At 36.1% G+C, this 27,300-nt stretch overlaps 1 protein-coding gene and 1 pseudogene across 4 annotated transcripts in view; one reads left to right on the top strand and one right to left on the bottom strand.

Annotated features, from left to right (window-relative positions):
- The window catches only part of LOC150084634 (D-aminoacyl-tRNA deacylase 2-like), a 106,372-nt gene that overhangs the window by 56,703 nt on the left and 22,369 nt on the right, over positions 1-27,300 (bottom strand). The window contains exons 1-2 of one of the 4 annotated variants that reach the window (XM_090375376.1): positions 14,532-14,642; positions 3,573-3,687 (exon numbers count right to left, since the gene is read on the bottom strand). In XM_090375376.1, coding sequence (XP_090231502.1) covers positions 3,573-3,687; positions 14,532-14,554 — 138 coding nt within the window. In that variant the 5' untranslated portion in view covers positions 14,555-14,642. Of the gene's footprint in view, positions 1-3,572; positions 3,706-14,234; positions 14,404-14,531; positions 14,643-27,300 lie in introns of those variants that run through there. The other 3 variants (XM_090375377.1, XM_090375375.1, XM_090375378.1) reach the window with 3 other exon arrangements.
- On the top strand, positions 15,797-17,172 carry LOC150084635 (phosphatidylinositol 3,4,5-trisphosphate 3-phosphatase and dual-specificity protein phosphatase PTEN pseudogene; annotated as a pseudogene).

Below are 27,300 nucleotides of genomic sequence, written 5' to 3'. Positions count from 1 at the left end.
AGATATGAATGACATAACTACTAATAACCATGTTCAGGTTGCTATGATAAAATGTTGACAAATTATTTGAAAATTAGAAACAACAATGGTTCTAGAATCAATCCCTGGGGAACCACACTTTTTATTGCTCTGTAACTGTTTTCTCTTTCCAGTTGTCTTAACCACATGCAAAGCAACACTATTACAAAAACATATCTACAAGTTACTGTTGCACTATAAGAATGACAGCCATGTAAATGAGACTGTCAAAATGATACCAAATGACAGAAAAAAAACAAAGATTTTGGTCTGATCTTTGGATAATTTCATAAATAAATTATCAGTAGAACCAACAAAATCTGGAATCTCCAGACTATACTCAAACTCCAAAATCTGGCAAATCTAAAGCCTCATTCTTGTCAAATCTTGGAATTTTCCAGATTTCAGGTGTCTGATTATCAAGTGACTAGATGTGAATGGCATAACTATAAATAACCCTGTTCAGGTTGCTATTGACAAAATGAATAAATATTTTGCATCCACATTCAAAAGCAAAGAAGTTTTTAGAGACGGAGGATACTGGAAGGATACCTTATTCTAACTGAGATCTAAAATGATTTTGTGATAACTGAGAGGAAAGTGAAAAGAAATTGTAGAAGCTAAAACTGAATGAGGCACAAAGAGGCCTGATGGACACTATCCAATTATATTAAAACAAGAAACAAAGGAGGTTAACAAAACTTTAGATATCTTATGAGAACATTCTTAGGTTCAGAGGAGGCTCCATTTTGTATGTTTTTCAAAATGCCAACCTATCTAAATGTCCCTGGATTGCACTCTTCACCATTGTCTCTAAGATTTTCCTTATCACTGAAGTCAGACTAACCAGCTGGTTACTGACTTTGCTCTTAGAACCACCTTTATGTATTGGTGATACAGAGGCGGCTCTCCAATCCAAAGAAACCTCTCACGAGTTCAAAGATGCCCTTCAGGAGGCTTATACTTGCTTTTATGCTCAAAACTTTTTCTAATAAACAGTCATCCATAATTTCATATGACTCTGCCTCACTTGCACAGTCTCTTCTCAGCACGACGGGTCTTTCTTCAGTAAAGACAGATGCAAAGTACCTGTCAATTCATTCGTAACATCAACTGAGTTGTCTTAAGACTTTTCCACATCCAGTGCACAAGAGTCTGACCCGATTCACTATTTTCTTCCTTGCATTCACATACATGAAAAATTCCTTGTCCTCATTCTTTGCCAGTGCTTTCTCATACACAGCCTTGGCCTCTCTAGCCTTATCTGTGGTACTATTGCAAATCAACTTGTAGCTGTTGCGGGCTTCAGCACTCTTTATTGCTCTATAACTGTCCCATGCTATCTTTTTCTGCTCTAGTTGACCAGTCAGCTCCACATTCATCCATTTCGGCATTCTCCTCCTGCAATATTTTCTTAATGGTATGTATGCATTCATGGCTTCTGTGACCTTAAAGGTATTCCACAATTCAAATGCATTTGCATTCATTGCAATTCGTCCAATTAATAGATGCCATATAATACCTTAAACTGTCAAAGTTCCCTCTTCTGAAATTAAAACCCATGCCTTTACCTTTAACTACTGCAATATCTTTCTTCATTTCCCAAATGACAATTGTATGATCACTACCTGACAATGGTTCCTGTACTTTAAGCTCTGTGATGCAATCTGATTTTTGAGTAATGATGAGGTCAAGAATATTCTCACCCTTAGTATTTTCTTTAACATGCTGGTACAAATAGTAATCATCTAGTTTAAGTAAAAAAATTTTTCTCTATGGTGAGTTTCCCTCTCACTTATTCCAATCAATTTGGGATAGATTGAAGTCACCCATAACAAGGTATTCATGCTTGCTTTCCCATTTCTTCATCAAGTTGGAATACCTATCCCAGCTGAATATTATACAGCTTGTGCAACTAAGATGTGTTATCTGTACAGAATTTGGACAAGCAACTTGATGGATCTTCCATCAGTACTGTGATGAAGGATCCATTTTAAACAGTAAAGCTGCACGACAGCGAGTGCTCTGAAATTAACCACTTTTCCACAGTTTAAAAAAAAGTTATCCACCTTATCCAAGAAAATGAAGACAATAATGCCACAGAAGACAATTATATAGTTCCAAAGTTATGAAAAAATTAAATGTGTTTATGACTTATTGCACCATGTACTTGCTGCCAAGCCCATAATTTCAAATATTACTTTTACTAATTAAATATTAACAGTCATAGACTTTTATAAATCACTTATTTGGCTTTAATAAACTACACCATATAGAGTATATATACAGAAGGTAGACAAAATAATGGAGACACCCATGATAAGAGTTACAGGTAAGCACTAATATGGTGTTGGGCCATCCCTTTGCTTTTAAAACAGCTTGTATTCTACATGGAATGGAGTGAAATAAATCTTAATCTGTCTTAAGAGGAATATTTGACCATGACTCATGGAGGAACGTTTCAAGCTCGTTGAGCGATGAAGGTGGAAGAAATCTGCTTCTCACTCTGCTCTGCAAATATGCCCACAGTGGCTCAACATTTAAGTCGGGTGATTGTTCGCAGCATAAGAAATACTTATCCTGTTCCATGCTCCCCAAACCAAGGATGCACACATCTGGGCTGTCTGTGTTGAGCATTACCATTTTGACATATGTCATCATTTGTGGGAAACAATGTTTGCACCATGGGATGAAGCCAGTCACTCAGAATATCAAGATGATCAGTGACAGTAATTCACCCATTCAGGGTGATGACAAGACCTAAAGAACACCAAGATATTGCTACCCAATCTATTGCTGATCCTACTTCATGTTTGACAATTTTCACAAGACAGTCAGGATAATATGCTTCCTTTCGCATTCAGCAAATAAACTCTCCCTGATGTTGGAAAAGTGCAAATGATGATTCAACTGTTTCCAATCATCCAGTGGTCAGTTTTTGTGCTCCTTACACCATTGCATCCTCTTTAATGAGTAATTTTTGTATCTTCTTAATAACGAGTGACTTGGCGATAGCAGCTCTGCCATAAACGAAGTTCTCACCGAACTGTTTGACTATAAACTGGATTGCTAAGACATTAATTTCTGTAGTTATTTATGAGGCAGTAGTTTTGTTTTCAGGCTACAATCTTTTTCAGTATCTGGTAGTCTCTTTCAGCCAGCTATGATTTTCTGCCACAATTCATCCCATCAGATTATGTTTTGGTTATCCATGCTTGGTGAATGTTGGTTGGTTTGTTGCTGTTTTATAGTGCATGGGATTTGTGAATGCAGACATCAATTTCAATACAGTTGCTTTGGATACATTAAACAAATTTTACCCTTCTGAAATTCAGACAGGTTGGTAATTTTCTTCACATATATCTCCTTGTATCACCTCTAAATAAACATCAGCTTTTATCATCTTTCCTTCACAAAAAAAAAAAAAAAAAATATTACTGCATGTTCATAAAAATATACAGCCATTACAAAACCTACCACTTTCATATCAGATATTTTCATTACTTTGTTCATCCCCTTATGTGTGTATGTGTTTAAAAAGTTATAAATATTACCTCTACAAATTCTGCCTCATCTGTTGCACCATCTCCACATGAAGTGACTTGTAGCCTTGCTTTCACACACTGTTGCATAACAACCCTAGCACTGGATGGCAATTCAGACATCTTCCTTCATATGTCAAAGGATCTGTAAACAATAACATAATAAAAACCATCCTTATTATTATATTTATGTTCATGACTAAACTAATATTTTTTTATGATAATTCCAAACAAAAAAAGTAAATTGCAAAAGTAATGGGGTACTATTTTAATGTAGGCATTGAAATAGTAATAGAAATATAGTATAAGGAAGCTACAGGCTTTTGTTGCACTGGCCAGAAAAAAAAAAAAAAATTTGAGTAGATAAGAAAATACAAATTATTTGCTTCCCTCCTCACAGAGATAACTATCCAGTTGACTTCTGAATTCATTGAAACTGTCAGCCTCAACTACCTGTGAAAGCAACCTGTTCCAGCAATCAATGACTCGCTGGCTAAAAGAAAATTTCCTACAATCTGATCTAAACCTCTTCCCCCTTAATTTGAATTTATGCCCCAACTTTTGGAATCCTCTATAACTGGAAAAATTCTGCTTTTGTTCAATTTGCAAACCCATCTCAGAGCCTTATACACCTCAATCAGGTCACCTGAGGTGCCTGGATACCAAGCTCTGTAGCCCACATATATGGAGTCTTTCCTCATGTGGTCACCCTTTTGCTGATCTCACCACACAAGTTGCCCATCTTTGGACCCGTTCAAAAAGCTCAATGAGGTCACAATACCTGAACAGAGTATTCTAAATGTGATCTTAAAATTACCTTACATAGTGGGACTATGATCTCTATATCTCTACAGGATAAGGTTTGATAAATCATCAAACCTTATCCAAAACCAAGCCATGGACTTTTCTGGCTACCTGTTTACTATCTATCTATGTTTGACTTTATACAAAAGAACATCGCCTTGCCATTCCCATTTTCCAAAGTCGTCTTCTCTTCCCTTGTGGTATCCAATTATATAAAATTTTAAGCCATCTTTAACTTTCAAATCTCAATCTCTCTCTCTCTCTCTCTCTCTCTCTCTCTCTCTCTCTCTCATAGCTGACATTGCACCCTCCTTCCATGATTTTCTAGGGCATCCTCATCTTCTCTTCCCTTGTGGTATCCAATTATATAAAATTTTAAGCCATCTCTTTACATTCGTGTGTAGAAGATGTCCAAACCATCTTCAGCCTCCTATTTTCAATTCGCTCTATAATATCTTTACCTGCATGCAAACACTTAATTTCCTCATTCGTAATCCTCTCAAGCTTGGAAACTCTAGCACTTCGACAAAGGTAGTCCATCTCTAGGGCCCTAAGCTTCTTTCTGTCACCCTCTTTCAGTGTCTACACCTCACATCCGTAGCAAAGTACCGATTCCACTAACAACTGTCCGATGTTTTTTTGTTCTAAGAGAGATATTGTTGTCAGACCAGATAGTATTGAGGGCAAGAATCTTCCTACTTCGATGAATTTGTGTGCTAACGTCCTCTTTCTCCAGTCCTTCCTTAGTTATAATACAGCCAAGATACTTGAAGAAGTCAACAGGTTTTAGATGTAGAGATGTGACTTCCAATTCGTCTAGATGCTCCACTGTGCTTAGGAATTCTGTTTATGTGAAATTGATATTGAGGCCCCATTGGTTATGTGTAAAATGCAGTTTTCTTAACATGTATTCCCAGTGCTATCGTGGTACGGTAGGCATCCAGGCAAATGCCTAGGGTGCTTCACCTTCATGTGTATTATTTAATTTTAATTTAAAAAGAGTGCCAGATGCTTGATTTGCCTAGGGCATAAAAATATCTCACGCCGGCACTGGGTATTCCAAATCATAAGCTTGTTGTGCTATGATGACCTGATCATTGGCAAAATTGAGATTTCATAAATATATCATTAATTGGTACTCCCATTCCACAACAGTTTTTTTTTTTCATTCTGAGTGCTCAAAATCTGAGCACGAGGAAGAATCCCATTAACATTGAGTTTTCCCAAGCCATTCAAAGTCTTAATCACCTCAATCAGATCGCCTAGCAGGTGCAGAGTCTCCAGATACTGCAATTTGCAGAACAGAAGTCTTTTTTGGTAAGACCACCAATTTGTTTCCCTCACCAGTCTCATCGTTTTTCTTTGTGACCCATTCCAGGGGTTCTACATCCTTCCTAAAATGAGGCCTCCAGACCTGTATACAATACTCAAGATGTAGCCTAACCATTGCCGTATACAATGGGATAATCACCTCCTTATTCCTACTAGCAAAATTCCTGTATATAATTGACAAAATTTTGCTCAGAGAACTTCATGTCTGACTGGACAATTACCCCATGTCCTTTTTTATTTTTCACTAATGTGAATGTAGTACCACACAGTCAGTATATTATTCTATGGTTACTGCTACCTATATGCAGTACTTTGTATTTGTCAAAGTTAAACTTCAATTACCATTTCTCAACCCATCTGCCTAATTTTTCTACATTCTGTTGAAGTAACATACCATCATTACTGTTATTATCCACCCTGTCAACCTTTGTACCATCTGCAAACTTGGACATTAAGCTTGATATATCTTCATCAATATCATTAATAAATACAGAAAACAATGGGCCCAGCACTGAACCCTGGGGGAAGCCCCACTAATAACAATCTACAAAGATAAACAGTGTCCATTGATAACCATTCTCTATCTTCTCCCACTCAACCAACCTTAGCAGTAACTTGCCCTTAATGCCACACTGCTCGATTTTGTACATCAGTCTTTTATGTGCAACACTATCAAAAGCTTTCCTGAAATCCAAGTATAATATCAAAGTTATTTTTTTCCCTTTGATACTGCTTTGTAGTATCCAATTAAATTGGTCAGACAAGATTTCCCCTGAATAAACCCATGCTGTGACCAAAGTATAGCTGCACTAAAGTTTACATGATCCTGCATCACTTCTTTTCCATGACTCCATTATTTTCCTTCGAAAAGACATCATGCTAACAGGTCTGTAATTACTCATGTCACCCTTTGATTTTCCTTTGAGAATTGGGGTTACATTTATGCATTCAGGGGAGTCCAGTCCACACAGCCCTCCCCTGAATCTAAAGATCCTCTCATAATTATGACTAAGTGTTTGCTTACCTCTTTTGCTGCCTCATAGGTGCCTTTTTATGTTTAGCTTTGACAATTTCTCTTCATTTTTCTCTCAGTTATTACAAAATCATTTAGCTCCCTGTCAGAGTTTGATAGACTTCTGGCATCCACTTCCCTAAAGAATTCCTCCTGTGTGAATGTAGATGCAAAATACTTATTCAGTTTGTCGGCAACCTGAGCAGGATCATGAACAGCTAAACCACTGGTATGAAGTGGGGTAATGTGATTCATCCTCTTTCTTTTAGTGTTTTACTAAGTAAATAAGTCTTTGCTGTTTTTCTTAGAATTCTTTGCCAAAGATTTCTCAATCTACCTTGGCTTGCCTAACTTCCTTTGGGACTTGATTGCAGATTAGTTTATATCTACCATAGGCTTTTGTATCATTTGATAATTTATATACATCTAGTACATTTTTCTTCTCTGCCACATGTGTCATTAGATCATCTGACATCCATTTAGGTCTAAGACTTAAACATGTATTTCTTAGTTGGTATGAAAAGCCTAGTAGCTTCTATGATTATTTCCCAGAATGCTTCTCATTTAAAATTTGTTACTGGTAACATCATTAGTTGGTCCTATTGTACAGAATTTAAAAGCTGTCTGAGACCACTGTAGTTTCCTTTATGAAAGCAAAAACCCTTCCCTTTACCCTTAATGGTAGTTGCTTCTTTAAATCTCACATCAATAAACTCTGATCACTGCCACCTAGTGGTTCTTTTAACTACAGATTCTTTATGCATGAAGAATCACTGCTGAACAATCACTTTAAGAAAATGCTCTCTCTCTCTCCTGTTGCCTCTCTAATATGCTGCCACTGTAAAGAAAAGTCATCCAAATAATTACTAAAGTCTTCCTAGTGTTTGAGTTAGCCACAAGTTCCAATCAATATCTGGAAACATTCTGGTTTACTAGCCTACTATTTCTCTATATAGTTGTTTGTTGTACTCATCACAGTCAGGTAGACCTATAACGCACTCCTGCTCTCATTTTTTTTTTCCCACTGCTTATATCAAACCAAACTGACTCAACATTTCTGGCCACCCATATCAATTGGATTTGACTTTATGTGTATTCTTAACTAAGAGCATAACCTCTACCCATCCCCCTTTTGTTTCTATATACATTGTGTTCCCATATTCAAATTCTCTGCATCCCTTATAACTGAGTGGCACCACATCTCTGATACTTCACAATGTCAGCTTTTAATGACTTGACCAGCACTTCAGTTTCATCAAATTTATTTACTATGCTCCAAGTATTATTGGCATATACTAAAGTATACATGCACCTGTTGTTACTCTTGGTTACCCTAACACAGCCCATGTATTTCCTTGTTCCAAAATGACCCACTGCAGATCTTGAAATCTCTAGTACCGTGCTTTCTGGGCTACTGCATGTTCAATAGAAGCAGTGCAAGGATCACTTTAACCCTTCCTGCAGATATTGTTAATCTATTAGTCTGTGTCCCCCCATGCTGGCAGTTTTCCAACCCACCTTACACAGCCTTGACAGCATCAGCAAATATTCTTGCACCCTTTCTATTTAATTGTATCCCATCCCTGTAGAACAGTCCCTCCTGTCAACAAGCACTGAGGAATGTTCTACCCCATAAGCCTTAAACAATCTCTCCAGGGCTAAACTGACAAGGCTCTCAACATGTACTCCCTCCTATTGTCTGTGCAGAATTGCAGACACTCAAAATTTAACCCTAATGTGTGGCTTTTTCTTAACAAATAAGAGACAATAGAATACAGTAAAGAACACACATCAATAATACAATACAAAGTAAGGCAATTAATTTTCATACAATAAGAAATACACAGTTTATTAATGCTAATTAGTTCATGCAAGCTCTCATGGCAATCAGCGAACATTTCATCAGCATTAATATTTTTCTGAACATTCAAAGTACAACACATCTTAAAAATGCCCTTTTAGAAAATGTCTCCTTGTCGTGGGAAAAGAATACTCCTATAATTCAGCTTAAACATGGAGGGAAATAACATATACTAAATATGAAATGACATATACAGAGCTATAACAAAAATAGAAAGAGATATAGAGTAATAACATATAATAAACTGATCCTAACTTTTTTTTTTTTTATGTTTTAAACAGTTTAGCAACTATTCATTATTATAACAGCACATCCTGAGACATTTGCTAATTCAAATGATTCATAGTTTTGCAAAAGGAGTAAATTAACTTTTATAAAGTATGCTTTCAAATTGAAAAACATTTAATTCTCTGCACGTTCAAATTAACAGTATATTATAGATAAGGTTCTATCCTTGGATAGAAAACTATATCTTCTATGAACATTATATCTAGAGCCATTTTGTTGAACTTTCTTAGTTTAACTTCTCCAAAGTTTAGTTCCCCCCCCCCCCAATTCTTTTCTTCTTGTATATTAAATGACCTCCTTCTACTGAAGCGAAATTCTATCCATAGTTTTGCTGATGACAGCAAATTGCATTCCACCTTTGTTTGAAAAACCCTTCCCTGTGTAAACAAATTCAAGTTCTCAATTCTTTAAATGCCAATCTCCAGGTAATTCTCAAATAGGGCAAAGATAACTTAGTTAACTTCAATTCTTCTAAAAGTCTTTCTCGGCTTATTTCTCACAAAAAAAGTGTCTGGTGCACCTTTGCTCATCTTTGGTGGCACTCAGATTTCTAGACAAGCCCACATATCTCTATTAGAGATTACCCTAACTTCTAATCTCACTTGGCATAAGCAAACATGTCATAAATATTGCTTCCTCTGCATCAAAAAACTGGGCTTCCTTTTCTCTCTCAATATTACTTTTCTTCCAAGCAACTACTCACTCCATACAAATCTCAAATTTGCTCTGCCATGGAATACTGTTCCCACATCTGAAGTTCTGCCCCCCCCCACCAAAACCTCTCTCAAGCTTCAAGACTATTCAAAGGAGGGCAGCATTCTAGGTTAGAGATTTGTCTCTTACAAAGTCTCTCTCTCCATTATCACCTCAATAATCAGTTTCTGTTACAAGCCTATTCTATCGATATTTCATGTACACTGTTCTTCTGAACTGGCATCTGTACTTCCCTATACACCTCCAAACAAAATCCAAATATTTACCACAACTAGTCAGCATCTATTCACTGTCTAACTCCAAATTCATGGAATCACCATTTCCTCTTCCTCATTTATTTTTTCTCTGTAGTAGGACCAACTGATGATATTATCAAAAGCAAATTCTAAATGGGAAGCATTCTAGGAAGTAATCGTAGAAGTTACTAGGCTTTTCACACCAACTAAGAAATGCTGTTCAAGGCTTATGTGATACAGATACTACGTATCTGTACTGCATACAGGTCTGGAGGCCTCATTTTAGGAAGGATGCAGATCTGCTGGAATGGGTGCAGACAAGGGTGACAAGATTGGTAAGGGGAAAACAAATGGGTGGTCTTACCAAGATTCAATTCTGCAAATTGAGTGTTTGGAGACTAGACTCCTGTGAGATGATCTGATGGAGGTATTCAAGGCTTTGAATGGATTGATCAAGCTCAACGCTAAGTCTTCTTCCTCTTGCTCAGACTACACAATGAGGGGACATAAATTCATATTGAGGGTGGTTGCAGGATAGATACATGTAAGTTTGTCTTCAGCCAGTGGGTGGTTGACAGTTAGAATAAACTTCCATTTTGCTGTTGTGGAAGAGGACTGTTTGAATAAATTCAAGGCAGAACCAGATAAACAATTGAAGGGGATGGATAGATGATTTGGAAAGGATTTTTTTTTGGCTGACGCTTTATAAGCTTGCTTCCTTGCATCATTTGCCACTACAAATACTAATACAAGAATGCACAATGGTATCCAGAAGCTAGGGTGAATGGTTAGTTTTGGGGTGCCTTTCTTTTGTTATAACTATAACCATTTAAGAAATGTTTTGTGGTCCCCTTGTACCATGTCAGGGTCTGAGTGTGTCACATACACTGCAGCCCTCTACCCCTTTTACATGCCCCAAACTAGATGTGTATGGATATACTTCTCCATTTAAAGCAGCACTATTTAAATAAAATAGCACTGCTTTTAATTTAAATAGCGGAGAAGTACACTGCCTTACTGTATTTTAAAATGCATGTCATTCTCCATAATACAACAATTATTGTGAAAGCACCTCATCAGGAGTATCCTGGAATACTGCACCATGCACTTTAAATAAAAAGAATTGATCCAAATGAAAAAGTATATTTCTATTTAATTAAATGCATGCCATTTTCTCATTTTAAATACACTATAAACAATATATATTTATTATCTATAGCTCTCTACTAGTACAAAGCTTTTGCTATAAAATTCATTTGGGTGGTGTAACATTTAAAAATAAGTTTAAAATAATCTTAATTACTTTTTTATGAACTTTAACAAGTTAATGGAATCATTTGCCACTACAAATACTAATACAAGAATGTGCAATAGTATCCAAAAGACAGGGCGGATGCTAGTTTTGGGGTTAGTTAGTTAAAAGTTTCTCTGAAAAACTTTTAACTTAATTACTTTTATAAGCCATCTGACTTAACATAGACAGTTTTAAAAGTAACTTACCCATGTCTGACCAGAATGTAATGATATTAAACTGCCGAAGCAGTTTAATATCGTTATATTATTTAATACAGTTAATAGTAATATAAACTGACTAGATTCTAATTTACTTTAAATTTTAATTTAACATTGGTATTAATAGTGGCAATATGATACAAGGAAGCAAAGCTTATATATCAGCCAAAAAATTACCCACTTAATTTGCCCATTCCTTCTATAATTAGTCCAAACCTTTAAATTTATTCTACTACAATTTGAATGCTTGTTCCAGCAATCGATTACTCACTAGCTCAATGCAAATTTCTGAGCTTCTATTCTGCAACCATCCTTACTTAATCTTAATTTGCCCTCTTGTTTGTGTCACCTGAGAAAGAGAAAAAATGCTGTTAGCATTTTAATTTACTTAATCCTTCTAAAGCTTTACACACTCAATTAGGGCACCACACATACTCTTGGTTCTCTTTCCTTCAACCCTTCCAACAGATCTATGTCCTTCCTAAAATGACATTTCCAAACCTATTTGTAGTATTCCAGATGTGGCCAATATCATTGCCTTATAAAATGGTATACTAATCTCTTTCTTTCTGTTCCTGCTGGAAAAATTCTTGTATATCACTGACAGAACCCCACAAGGTGTTCTAGCAGCCTGTTTGCACTGCTCACAGAATTTCTTTACTGTTAACAATAATGAGCACAACACTAACCCCACTGCCCTAGGCCAGATTTATTGAGGTGCAGTTGTTGGAGGACCTCAAGGTCACGTCAACTACAGAACAATTCCATTAATGGCAGATATGAAGTTTTCTGAGCAGTGCAAACAGTCTGCAAGAGTAGCTCACAGTGTCTTGTCAATGATATACAGGAATTTTTCTAGCAGGGATAAGGAGGTGATTATCCCCTTGTATAAGGCAATGGTCAGGCCACACCTTGAGTACTGTATATACAGGTCTTGAGGCCTCATTTTAAGAAGGATGTAGAGCTGTTGGAATGAGTACAGAGAAGGGCAACAAGATTAGTGAATGGAACAAAGGGTTGCTCTTACGAAGAAAGGCTTAAGTTTTGCGAATTACAGTGTCTAGAGACTAGGCACCTGTGAGGTGCTCTGATTGAGGTGTATAAAGCCTTGAATGGTTTGAGCATGCTCAATGCTGATGGGATTCTTCCTCTTGCTCAGAATAATCACCTGAGAGGGCATAAATTCAAATTGAGGAAAGACAGATGTAGGATAGATATGCAGAAGTTTGCCTTTAGCCAGAGGGTAGTTGGTTGGTGGAAGAGACTTCCATCCTTTGTTGTGGAAGTTGATAGCTTAAATAAATTTAAGACTGGTCAGGTATTTGGAACGAACGGAGGGGTGAAATGGGAGAGGTTTTTTTTTTGGCTGAGGCTGCATAAGCTTGCTTTCTTGCATCATGTGCCTCTACTAATAGTAGTAGAAACATCATGTGCCTCAACTACTAATGCTAATGTTGGTTCAGTGTCCCCACAATCTTATTTAGACCTTTAAAAATATGTGCATCAGAACTCATGACTGCCGAAATCCAGCACCGCCTGTGGAACTCCACTTGTCTTATTAATCCACGAGGAGCCATGACCATTTATAACCACTCTTTGTCTCTTACCACACAGCCATCCCTTTATCCATAGTAGTAACTTTCCCCTAATGCACATTTCCAATTTATACAGCAATCAAACATGTACTGAATGATTTAATTTAATTTCAGTGAAGGCATGTATATGTACATATACATGCCTTCACTGAAATTAAAGTATATTATGTAAAAATTATTCTTTGCATCCGGTTCCATTGTAACAATATACAGTATCTAATTGATTGGTGAGGCACGATCTCCCTTTAATGAATCCATGCTGCAACTGCCTTATGGTGCGATTCCTATCAAGATTCTTGCATTACTTCTTCTATTGATTCCATTATTTTCACTGAAAAAGAGATCAAACTTACAGGTCTGTAATTTGATGTTAATATTACCTCACATTTCTCAAGAAGTTTCTTTATGTTAAACTGATTAACAACATTTGTTGTTAGCCAGTTTAATATAAAGCACCACTTGTGCAAATTCCCCAACATTAGCTGCTATTCCTGAATTTTAAGTAATTTCCTAGTTAAAGGTAATTTTTGCATTATATATATATATATATAAATAAATTTTCTTTCTGTTTAATCTGGGATGGTTAGGTACATAGGGTCAGAGAATACAAGAACACTAACGTGTGCAGTCACATGAGCCCCAACTAAGGTTAATTGAAATGTGTGTACTATTATACCTCAGCATTGATCACAGGGCTATATCAGAACACTTCTTTCTAAAAGAAAGAACTTTATCTATGTACTCTTTTCATATATTTTTATATTCATGTGCACAAGGCCACAGTGCAGTCCTTGAAGACCCCAGGGGCTTCTGTTTCATAGGTACTATATGTATATGTGTGAATAAAATTATATTGATTTTTTTTTTTTGAGGGGTAAAACTGTACTGATCAGGATTTAATAGCTGATGAATCTAAAAATTATTCATTGTAATGTTCTTATCTTTTGATCTTATAAACTAAAAATGTTTAAAGTGGTAGTGCCAGTTTAATACCATTACATGTGCATATTTCTATAGATCATTATTGTATGCTGAAAAAATTACTGAACAATGACAAGCATATAACTACAATAAAACCTTGTCCTACTGAACATATCATATACTGCAAATATTTTTGTCAAGACAAATTCAAATAGAGCTTCATATGGAGTACCTGCTTAGTTTTTTTTTTGTAATTCTGATTAAAAAATATAAAAAAAACACCCCAGAACATAAAATAGCCTCAATTGCTCATAAATATCATCTGTTTCCGTCATGTATTGCTAGTATTATTTTTCCCATAGGCCCTTTAGCTTTGTAAGCAATAGGCATAGTACTTACTTTACTTTTTGGATGATGTAACCACTCACATAAATGAGCCGCATAATAAACGGTCTGCATGCTGTATATTTACACTTCAATAACCAGTCTTACAAACATTTTATATTGCATCACCCTGATATAATGTACAGATTTATTTAATTTTATTATTATTATTTTTTTTTTTTTTTTGTTAAGAATACGTCACTGCACTGTTAACTCTATAACTAAATATTCTGTTCATAAATCCATAGCGACCGGTTATGTAATTGTGTAACCGGTCACTCTAAGGATTCATGAACGCAATTATATATTCACCCAGTTGACTTTGCACTTGACATACGACGAAATGGTGTTTTGGCAACTTGCTACATTTCGATAAAGAGTTAGTCATTGAAATGATTTGTTTCTTTGGATCCCAAGAAAAATATCAAAACTCCATAACTAAAACTGATTGGGGATATATTTAATTGTACGACTACTTATTAATTTTAAATTTAATAAGAAAATTCATTTAAGGAAGTCATCAGTAAAACAGCATGGAAAACCATAGCATTCAATATGATAAAATAATCTGTAATTTTTGATAACAGACTATACACAATAATACTAAACCACAGTACCCGCACTTACAATATCCAACAACTTAAATTTCAGCATTTCTTCAAGAAACAAGAGCGACATCTGTCAAAATAATCGCATGTGCTCGAGCATTTAAACATACATATACTGGAAAGACGCCATGTTTATTAAATGTAGAAGCTCCAAACTATTTTCACACGAATAGTTGTAAGTTAAGTAGCCCTACAAATAATTGTTTCTGATATTTGCGCAGTGAAATAATAGCTGTGTTAAAAAGCAATGCCAAAGCACTGCCTGTACCACTGGGCTACGCCATAGAATTTTTGAAACTCGCATTCCGGTAAGCCTAAGCAATGATTTACACACGAGGTTGATACTGGCATAAAATGTATGAAAGTGAAAAAAAAATGAATCGGTTTGTATTAGCCAAGGGAAAGACTAAGAAATCAAGAAAATATGCATTCACTAGATGCAGTATACTGGAAATAGATAAAGGCTACAGACTTGTGAAATGATAAGCACTCCGTAAGTAGTCAAATTGCCGAATATGTACATCATTTCGAATAAAAAACAAACAGCTAAAGTAAGTAAACTAAAGTAATTCTGTGTTGCTTACCAAACGCATCTTAAATGTCAGCTGTTTACCGTGCATTGTGATAATGGCCTGTGTAGAAAATTCCTCTTATCTTTTCAAAGGAAACATCCATTTTATATACCACTGATGTTTAATGCAGCATGTACAACATAAAATGTAGTACAATCACAGTGATAGGTTTCAAAATAAGAAACTGTAAAATAAAATATACGGCATTAATAAAACAAAAGCTTCAGAAAATGCATTTGTGGTATCGTACATATGTATATACCCTGAGTGGAAGCAAAGATATCATATGTTCATAATATTTAACTAAGATGACCAATGGAATCTTTTCTTTCTTTAATATTTTTAGTAAATGTAAAACCTGCAGACAGTTTTTTGAAAAAAAATCACAATACCTGACATCAGTTTAGACAATGATGTCCTCGAAAATCAGAGGACTTGTCAGTAAAAAAAAAAGGCGATACCAGGAAGATGGTTATGACCTAGATTTGACATATATTTTTAACAATATTATAGCAATGGGCTTCCCAGCAGAAAAATTAGAGGGCATCTACAGGAATCATATTGATGATGTCGTTCAATTTTTAGATGACAAGCACAAAGATCATTACAAAATTTATAATTTGTGTTCGGAAAGGCATTATGACCCAAGCAAATTCCATCAGCGTGTTGCTCAATATCCATTTGAAGATCACAACCCACCAAGATTAGAATTAATGAAGCCATTTTGCGAAGATGTAGACAGATGGCTTTCAGAAGATAAGCATAATGTTGCTGCAATTCACTGTAAAGCTGGAAAAGGTCGGACAGGAGTGATGATATGTGCATATATGTTGCATAAACAGATATGTGAAACGGCAGAAGAAGCCCTTAAGTATTATGGAGAAGCTCGGACTCGTGATCAGAAGGGAGTGACGATACCAAGTCAGAGGAGATATGTTGATTATTATGGTGAACTAATAAAGAAAAATTTAGAGTACAAACCAGTGACACTTATTCTTACTTCACTTCTTTTAGAGCCAGTACCTACTTTTAATGGAAATACATGTAGCCCATACTTTGTTGTCTACCAGCTCAAAGCCAAGCTCTATTCTTCTTCTATGATAGAAGTGAAAAAAGGCTCAAAGTTCCTATATTTCAAAATTCCACATATACTACCAGTTTGTGGAGATATTAGAATAGAATTTTATAATAAGCCAAAAATGAAAGCAAAGGAAAAAATGTTTCAGTTTTGGTTTAATACCTATTTTGTATGTTCTGAAGAAAAAACTCCAGAAGATGTGAGGACAAATGGTTGTACAGAAGACTCCTCTCCAGTTAACAGTGTATACATGTGTAATGAAAGCCATATGAGTAAAAATGGGAAGGATGGAAATATGGCATTTTTAAGGCTATGCCCGCAATTTTGTGGAGAAAAGAGTAAAGGAGTGCTATCTAGTGACGGAGTAGTAAGAGTTCCCACATTAGTTCTGTCCAAAAATGAACTTGATAAGGCCAACAAAGATAAGACACATAAACTGTTTAGTGAAGACTTCAAAGTGAAATTGTACTTTATGGAAGTAAATGAAACTCCAGATTATAGTCACAAAGGTCTTATATGTAGTAATAGTATGAATGATACAGCAAGCAGTCATGATGATGCAAGTAGTGAAAATGAAGTAGACAATAGTGACACAGAGACTGAAGATGAGGAAGAATGGGATGGCTCAGAAGGTACATATGTTTAATATAGACAGTGACTAAATCTTCAATCTATTTATCGGGATTGTATATTTGAGATATTAATTTTTAAAAATAACATTTTTAATGAGCATCCTATTTGATTTATCATTGTATAAATGTTACATTGTTATCATTTCATATGCTTTCCAGTTGTGAAAACAGAGTAAGTGTTGCATTATTTAGCTGCAGCATTTTTGTTAAATTACTGCTGCTGTAATATAATTCATTACCTGTGCAATGTTTATCATTATTAACAAATTTCTACCAAAAATTAAAAATTAGTCTAAATGTAAATTCTGTTTCTTTTAATTGAAGCCAGCAACCAAATGTTTAGATACATGCAGAACATACAATATTGTTCTTGCAGATCTTGGGACTTACGTGTGTGTGTGTGTGTGTGTATACATGCATGTGAATGCATGTTTGTGAACTTGCCATGGCACACTGTTGAAATTTAGATGCTGTATTTGAGAAGAATATTGGATGTATACTGTTCTTAACATGTCATTGTGCCAATCCTGCCAGATCTGTATAATTTTAAACCATGAGATAGATGTAATGTGAATGTTTTGTAGATTTCTGTAGAAACTCTTTACTTGTGTAGTCACTCACACATTAAAAATAGTTACAGATGAAAATTATAATATGGTGTGTGATAATATACTCACTACATGTTCTGGCTTGTTTCAATAATTAATTATTTAAATGGTAAATTATTATTTTAAGAGATGTTTATTCCAGATTTGTTATTATAGTTGAACAGAAACATATCAAGTGAACATTTTTATAGTTATTATATGTTAATGTTTTGTGTATGTAGGACACAGTTATTTTCAATAAATTGTCCATATCAGAAGGCAAGTACAAAATTTATATAATCAAAAAAGTATTTATATGAGTTGGTACTGTATTTAGCAGTATTGACAAAAAGTTGAAAAAAAAGCGAGTCTTTAGTACCTGTGATTTTTAGTTGTTGTTTTTAATAGTCTCCATGTTTCATATTTTCATTGTTGTAAATGTGGTATATCATTACTTAATATGCATAATAATTATATTATGTAATGATATATATATTATTATGAAATATATATGATTACACAATATAATATGCATATTATTAAGAGCTTTCATTAATCATTTAAAGGTGGCCAGTTTGTAAATTCTGCATATAAATGTTTATCCAAAATGTCCTTATGTGTGAGCTGAAGATTACATATCAATCTTCGGTATAACTTGTACAATGTGAAAATTTTTCACAATTTCAGTATGTCTATGTCAACGTATTCTCCCTTGTTTCATCTGATCATTTATAATAAAATTTAAAAGAATATAACAAACGATATAGTGCTATAAGCCATTTAATCATTCAGTTGAGAACACTAATTTAAAAAAGACAATGTAAATTTTCAGCACTTGATACAGAATAGTAATAATTGATGAAGTTGATACACCTTGAATCATTTTCATGAATAAAATCACCAAACTTTCTCTATGGTTCAGAATATAGATATATTTTTATGTAACTCTCTTAATTGATGAGAGGCACTGCACACAGAAAACTAGATAAATTTTAAATATATTTCATACTAATACCTGGATATCAGTAAGTGTATATAAATATTAACATTATGCAAGTTTGTTTTGATAACAAAGTTAATGTATTATCAGTTACCAGATATTTATGTGAAGGCTCTGCTTTAAAATTTTGGGGATAATATTTACATAAAATTTTTAAAGATAAAATCTCAATTTAAGTGTTATAATGAGATGCATTTGCATGTGTAAGTAGTGAACTGTTAAATATTTAGTAGTCATGCTCTGATTTTCTTTTGTGTGGAGCACTATATAATTTCTAATTAGCATAATTATTTATGCTGATACTTTTAGAATGTAAATAAAACAGAAGTGGGAAAGGAAGATTCCTCTTTTTCTTATTTTCCCTGAACCATATGAGCATTCCTAGGAATTTAAACAATTCCTAATTCTTTATGTTTATGTTGTGGGAGAGGGGGGGGAATCCATTCTACACTCCATGTTTTTAAGATTTTACCATTGTTTTTACTAAAAGCAGCAAAAGCAACTATAATCTTTTGAATTTTTGAAGGGTAGTCCTTTTAATGCAATGGTGATAAGGTGCATTCTATGACAATTTTACTAGTAATGTAAGGTAGACTAATATTTCCGCTGCAGCAAAATTTACATTGTAATTACGCTCTTATATTAAACAGAATTCAACAGTGTATCATCATGGATAGATATCAAGTAGATTGATTTATTTTTGGTTGGTATTTTATTATTTTTTTTAATGGGAGCTCGAAACACAAAAAGGTAGTAGAAAATATGATACTGCTGTATAAGCTTGCTTCCTTGCATCATTTTCCGCTACTAATACTCTAGTATCATCTGTTTGATGAATGTTGAGAAGACGGAAGATATTACTTTTTCTGTTGAATTTCTGAAATGTCTGGAAAAAAGCATTCAAAAGAAATGTCTGTTATGATTTGGGGTGGGGGGGGGATATGTGAGGGATCATTAATTAACCCAAATTCCCTGTTTGGGTAGAGTCTAAGAGTTGGATACCATCCAAATAGTTACAGGTACAATATTCCATGGTAGGTGAGATTTCCAGAATCATTTAGAAGAAAAGTACTGCCAAGAGCAAAGGAGAAAATCTCATCTTTTCACTTCAAAGGAACTAGTATTTATTTGTGATATGCTTATGCCAAGAAAGACCAGGAGGTAACGACCACTGTGCCAGAACAGCGATTTTGCATTCAGGTCGGCCGTGATTACAAGATTGTTTGACTTACAAGATTGATTACAAGACCACATATCATTAGTGATAGACTATATAGCATTTTCTATATAGTCTATCATTAATGAAGATATACAATTTTGGGTGCTACTATAGCCTGTGGTCTACCGGATGCTGTAGTGGATGCTAAAAATATGATATATGAATAAATATGATTGGGTTAAAAACACAAAATTATGTACAAAATAATTTTTAAAAAGGCTAAATATTAGCATAAATGATATCCTTTATGAATTATACACAAATAGGTTAAATAGTACATTTAAATTAATGACACGCTTCTTATAATTTTTAATGATATACACTTTGAATATCATTTTAAAAAGTTACAAAAAAATCATCTACATCTTTTCTTAGCACTTTCCAGCAAAAGTGGTCAAAGTGAGATTGAAAAAGCTTACTGTTAATGCCTCTCATTTTCTTTAGAATATGTGTTTTGGATCCAACTATGACCATTCAATCGTTTGCATGTTTGCTCTCCCTGGGTCGACATAATTTTCTTGATGGTTCACCATAAAATTGCGATAACCCATGACATACTGCTATAGCAAGCCATTCATCGGAATGAATCACTGAACCAGATTCACATTCCCGTTCAGTGATGGGGATCGAGGTACCTCAGTCATGCCGTTGCACATTAAAATACCGACAATCACTTTTGAAACCAAAAACCCAAGGCCCCTTCAATTCTTGGTCCATAGTGCCTGTTGTTTTGTACAACTGCATCTTCGGAGAGAGGAGCTTGGTTGCTATTTAACATTCTCCCACGATTATATTTCTGTCCACCAGCAAATCTTGCTTCATCAATCTGAATGATGTTAAGCTCTGTACCCACCATATTATTATTATTAGCTATATGATGCAAGAAGCCTGGGGCTGATGCTGCACCAGCCAAAAAAAAATTCCTGAGTTACCCTGAGAGAGAGAGAGAGAGAGTCAAAAGTAGAAGGGAATCACCAATTAAGAGAAGAATGATGATATCCAGCTCAGGACCCTGGGTGTGCCAAGCCCATACTCACCAGATGTGAGCCAGCCCCTGGGGTTAATCTCGTGCATTGTGAGAAACAGTGGCTCCACACACTTTTTTGCATATGTTATACCAGTCAGTTATAATATTGTAAGACTTTCCTGTTAGAGTAACTGCTGTGTCCATTGGTATTTTCAGTACCAAAAAGAACACCAGTTCTAAAATTTTGCACAAACTCAGATTGCAGTGTAATTTGTTGTTCATGTCCGTATAATGGAAGAATGCATTGCCTTTCCGGACGGAGCATGAAGTTTGGCACACTTTTACGTGGACAACGAAGTGTAGGCCTATATTCTCCACCTCTGTCACATTTTCTTTTTTCTTGCATGAAGCTACCAGATATGCCTTGGGGTATGTCCAGAAGATGGTGTTCACAGTGAAATGCAACTGCAGTGTCTTCTGTCAAAATGACACTTCTGTAGAACTCTTTCAACAGCATTGAATAGCGTAAAATTTTTAGACTTCTATTTTCGAACTTCAGGTTTCTTATTTTTAGCTGAAGTTAGACCACACGCTATAGTGTAATTGTCGCATCAAAAATCATTCAGCACTACATAAGTTTGTGTTTTTATCATAGTACTGCACTACATAAAATTAGAGTAGCTAATATTTAGTCTTTATTAAAAATCATTTGGCACATAATTTTGTGTTTTTATCACATTCATATTTATTCATATATCATATTTTTAACATCTACTATAGCACCGGCAGACCACATGCTAGCATCTGGTAGACTGCACACTATAATAGCACCCAATTTTGTCTAGAAATCTGAGCATGATTGAAAATTAGCATGGGAACAACATAATGGTCAAACTATCTTACTGCCATGTCCTGTCCTTTCAAGGAAGGGGAGATTAGAGAGACTGGACAGTTGATTTATGTGGTTATTAAAGTGGTAAAACTACAAATTCTGGGTGGTCTCATGAAGGAGAACCAAGAATTTTTACCACTACAGTAACACTTTTATTTTATTTTTTCAAGAAAAAAAGACGACTGGAATTTAGAAGAGCTGAGATTAATGAAGTTTTCTTTTCCCCACAGGAGAACTAATTGGGGATAAGCATTTATTTAAGGAACTGTTGGTGAATAAGAAGTTGTAGCTGTTTGTCAGAACAAACAGGGTGTGTGTCAAGCAGGAAAGTTGAATATAGATACTGCCATCAGCCAAACAATGAATAGGATTTCCATTCAATAGAAGAGGGGAAAAACTGAGTGAAGGAACAAAACCTTTGGGCACTCCATTATTAGTTGCGAAATTAGAAGATAAAGCCTTCTACCATCACATGCAGTGACTGGTCAGAGAGAGAGAGAGAGAGAGAACCGATTATGCAATTGGAAAAATTGCTCTAAAACAGACCGTGAAATATGGAAGCTTGTTTCTAAGTTTGGAAGCAATGATATATGGAAGCAATATTTCTAAGTTTAGATGATGAGTATGCCAAACATAGTTTGGCATACTCATCATCTAAACTTAGAAACATTGAGAGCATCGGCTTGAATTTCCAAATCCTTTCTGTGTAATTTAGGCAAATATGAGCAATATAGGCCAAGATATCACCAGTGTATTGATGGTAACAGAATTGGTGACCGTTAATGGAAGGGGTTTCGAGATAGAAGGAATTCCCTGTACAGGGAAATAGAGTGGGCCAGTAAATCAGAGAGTCTTATAATGGGAGATTTTAATTTCCCAGATATTGACTGGAATTTGGGGGCTGGTTACTCACACACTAGCAGGGCTTTTGTGGATTTATTGGATGATTGTTTTCTACATCAGCATGTTCGGGAGGCAACTAGAGGGAGTAATACTCTTGATTTGATTATCAGCAGTGAGTCTTCATGCATTAAGAATCTGCAGATAAATGAACCACTAGGTGGCAGTGATCACAGTGTGCTGAAGTGGGATTTACTCAAAGAGGTAACTACCATTAGGGGTAAAGGGAAGGGTTATTGCTTCCGTAAAGGCGACTACGATGGACTGAGACAGTATTTAAATTCTATACAGTGGGACCAACTGATGATGTTACCAACAGCAAATTCAAAATGGGAAGCATTCAAAGAACTCATCTTGGAAGCTACTAGGCTTTACATACAACTAAGAAATATTGTTCAAGGTTTAGGCCAAAATGGATGTCAGATGAACTAATGAGGCATATGGCAGAGAAGAAAAATGCATGGGATACATACAAATTAACACATGACACAGAAGCCTATGATAGATACAAGTTGATATGCAACCAAGTTACAAAGGAGGTTAGGCAGGCGAAGGCAGATTACGAGAAATCCTTGGCAAGGGATGCAAAGAAAAACAGCAAAGAGTTCTTTACTTATGTAAACTCTAGAAGGAAGGGGATGAATCAGATTGGTCCACTTGATATTGATGGGTCAACTGTTGATGATCCTGCTCAGGTAGCTAACAAACTAAATGAATATTTTGCATCGACATTCACACATGAGGAGTTATTCAGCGAGGGGAATGCCAGAGGTGTATTCAACTCTAGCAGTAAGCTACAGAATCTTGAAATAACTGGGAGTAAAGTGGAGGAGAAACTGTTGAAGATAAACACAAGAAAGGCACCCGGGGTGGATGGGATCTATCCAGTTATATTAAAGGAGGCAGCAAAGGAAGTAAGCAAACCCTTAGCCATAATTATGAGAGCTTCCTTGGACTCAGGGGAGGTACCCATAGTCTGGAAATGTGCAAATGTGACCCCAATTCACAAAGGAGGATCAAAGGCTGACACAAGTAATTATAGACCTGTGAGCTTAACTTCTGTTCCAGGAAAATTAATGGAGGCACTGGTTAAAGAAGCACTGCAGGATCATTTAGACAAGACTTCAGTTATAGCTCAGACACAGCATGGTTTTGTTAAGGGGAAGTCTTGCCTGACCAACTTGATTGGATACTATGATGCAGTCACAAAAGAACTGGATGCAGGGAATAACTTTGATATTATATACTTGGATCTTAGAAAGGCTTTTGATACTGTTGCACATGGAAGACTGCTACACAAATTGGAGCAGTGTGACATTGGAGGCAAATTGCTGCTATGGATAAAGGGGTGGTTGAGGGGGAGAAGACAGAGAGTGGTAATCAATGGACACTGCTCATCGTGGACTGATGTTATTAGTGGAGTCCCTCAGGGCTCAGTGTTGGGTCCATTATTGTTTTCTGTATTTATAAATGATATTGATGATGGTATATCAGGCTTAATGTCCAAGTTTGCAGACGATACAAAGGTTGGCAGGGTTGTCAAGGACACTACTGACACTATGCTGCTGCAGCAGGATCTGGATAGGTTGAGCAGATGGGCTGAGAGGTGGCAAATGAAGTTTAACATTGGCAAATGTAAAGTACTACACATGGGAAACAGCAACCCCAGAGCAACGTATCAACTCTGTGGTACTACACTGACAGTGGTGGATAATGAAAGGGACCTGATGGTGGTTGTGCAAGCAGATATGAAGTTCTCTGAGCAGTGCAGACGGGCTGCAAGAGTAGCTCATGGAGTATTGTCAATGATATACAGGAATTTTTCCAGCAGGGATAAGGAGGTGATTATTCCATTGTATAAGGCGATGGTCAGGCCACACCTAGAGTACTGTATACAGGTCTGGAGGCCTCATTTCAAGAAGGATGTAGAGCTGCTGGAACGAGTACAGAGAAGGGCAACAAGATTAGTGAATGGAACAAAGGGGTGCTCTTACGAAGAAAGGCTTAAGTTTTGCAAATTACAGTGTCTGGAGACTAGGCACCAGCGAGGTGATCTGATAGAGGTGTATAAAGCCTTGAATGGTTTAAGCATGCTCAATGCTGATGGGATTCTTCCTCTAGCCCAGAAAAATCACCTGAGAAGGCATAAATTCAAATTGAGGAAAGACAGATGTAGGATAGATGTGCGGAAATTTGCCTTTAGCCAGCGGGTGGTTGGTTGGTGGAACAGACTTCCATCCCTTGTGGTGGAGGTTGATAGCCTAAATAAGTTTAAGGCTCAGCTGGACAGGTATTTTGAACGAACAGAGGGGTGAAGTGGAAGTGGTTTTTTTTTTTTTTTTTTTTTGGCTGATGCTGCATAAGCTTGCTTTCTTGCATCATATGCCTCTACTAATGCTAATATTTAGAGTCAGTGGATGGGTGAAATGAGGAGGAGGAGGGGGTGCGTGGTGTTTTTTTTTTTTTTTTTGGCTTATGCTATATAAGCTTGCTTTCTTGCATCATGTGCCCTTGCTAATGCTAATATCTATATCTCGATATTCTTCCTGATGTTCTATGAAGGTCCGTTGTAAATTTGTGATTCCTCTATTAGTTTTTTTAAGGTATTCAATGTACGTGAATTAGGCGAATTGTTTAACCATAAATTAGTACTGCAAATAAGGTCAAGGAGGCAAAAGCTGCATATGAGAAAGCACTGACTTAAGAGAGCAAAGAATGGGGGGAAAGGAAATTTTCATGTATGTGAATACAAGGAAGAAAGAAAATCAGATCGGACCCTTGTGCACTGGGTGTGGGTAAATCTTGGTTAACCCGGCTGATGTTGCAGATGAATTATGAATTGAATAGGTACTTTGCATCGGTATTTACTGACAAAAGACCCTTCATGCTGAGAAGAGGCTGTACATGTGAGGCTGAGCCATATGAAAAACTTTTCAGCTTAAAGACAAGTAAGGCTTCCGGAGTTTATGGTATATACCCTGTAGTTTTGAGAATGTGTGTTGAACCACTAAGGTTAATAATGAGGACATCTTTGGACTCAGGGAAGATTCCTTCGGGTTGGAGAAGTGCCAACATATCGCCAATACATAGAAGTGGTTCTGTTTGTTTGTTTGTTGTTTGTTATTTGGTTTTTAGGAGCATTAGCAACTAAGGCCATATTGCTCCGGTATATGCGGTGGTCATTTCCTGACCTTTCCGCATTTGGTGGTGACGGGCTGGAACCCCGGTCTAATCAAGAAGCGTGTGCTATGCACTGCTGCTCCTTCCCACCTGGCTACGGAGGCGCCGAAGTGGTTCTAAGAGTGAAGTTGGTAACTACAGACTGGTTAGTCTGACTTCAGTGGTAGGAAAAATCTTAGAGGCAATGACTAAGAGTGTAAGCCAGTGAAGGATAAATCATGCTTAACTAACTTAGTAGGCTATTTTGATACTGTTACTCATAAGCTTTCTTTTAGGGAAAAATTTCAACATAGTTTATTTGTATTTTAGTAAAGTATTTCTCTCATCAGAGTATAGCATTAGTATTGACATATGATGCTGTTGTTGTTGCTGTTTGTTTAAGGGCTTTACGGTGCAAGGACAGAAAGGCCATAATGCACCTAACTATGGTGATGTTAAATACATAGTTTATGTATATAAATGTTGTTGAAGTTCATATTGCATTGCACAGTTGTATCCGTTTAAGGAATGAAAAAATTTTGGCCACATGTGGCATATCTACCAGGAGGTCATCAATACTGAAAGGAATGTTCAACCTGGAAAAAGAGGTAAACATAGCTTGTTGGTCACTATTGTATTTGAGACAATCAATGAGTACATGTTGGACAGTGAGCTGAGTGTTGCAGTTTGTACACAGTGGTGGGTCAGTGGCCATAAGCAAATAAAGATGTGTCAGGTGCATGTGGCCTATCTGTAATCAGGCTAATACGACTTCTTCATGTTGGTTCTCACGTAAACTAGATCTCCATGGTGTTAGATTTTTTTTGTGCCAAGTAGCTTATTGTTGCCTTGATTCTGCCAGATATTGCCATTGTTCAACGCATTGTTTCTTTGTAATGTACTTGTAGTCAGATGCAGGTGTAGCAGTTTTGGCAGCTAGGTTGGCCTGTTCATTTCTAGAAATTCCAGCATGACCAGGGATCCAACAAAAGAGAACTTGTTGTTTCTTCTGGTTTAATTTAGTCAGAGTATTCCAGATCTGTCTAAGTAAGGGGTTATCATTCTTTGTATTGTGTTGTATAGCTTAGATAGCACTAATGGAGTCGGTATAAATAATGCTGTACAGTCTGGTTCTTAAGAGTGTGTAGTTTAAGGCTATGTGGATAGCACAGAGTTCTGCAGTATAGCTGCTATATTCAGTGGGGAGTATTTTAGACGCGTTAGGATGATGTTAGGAAATACTGCTGCTGCACCAACATGCTTTTCAGTTTTAGATCCATTTGTGTAGATCGGTGTGTGTGCTGGCCGTGCTGGGTTCTCAGTGTGGCATGTATTTGTTAGCATGTTCTGTTGGGACATGGTGTGTTTTTCTCAGTCTGTGAATGAAAAGTCACACAGCGGTATATGATATATCCATGGTAGGATTGCATGAGAGGCAGTAGGCTGTATCATACTCAGGTCAATTTG

The sequence above is a fragment of the Mastigoproctus giganteus genome, chromosome 6, assembly GCF_048544385.1.
Source record: "Mastigoproctus giganteus isolate SK-2022 chromosome 6, ASM4854438v1, whole genome shotgun sequence".
NCBI lineage: Eukaryota > Metazoa > Arthropoda > Arachnida > Uropygi > Thelyphonidae > Mastigoproctus > Mastigoproctus giganteus.
Note: the sequence above shows the minus strand (reverse complement) of the source record. Positions and strands in the feature narration are given on the sequence as shown.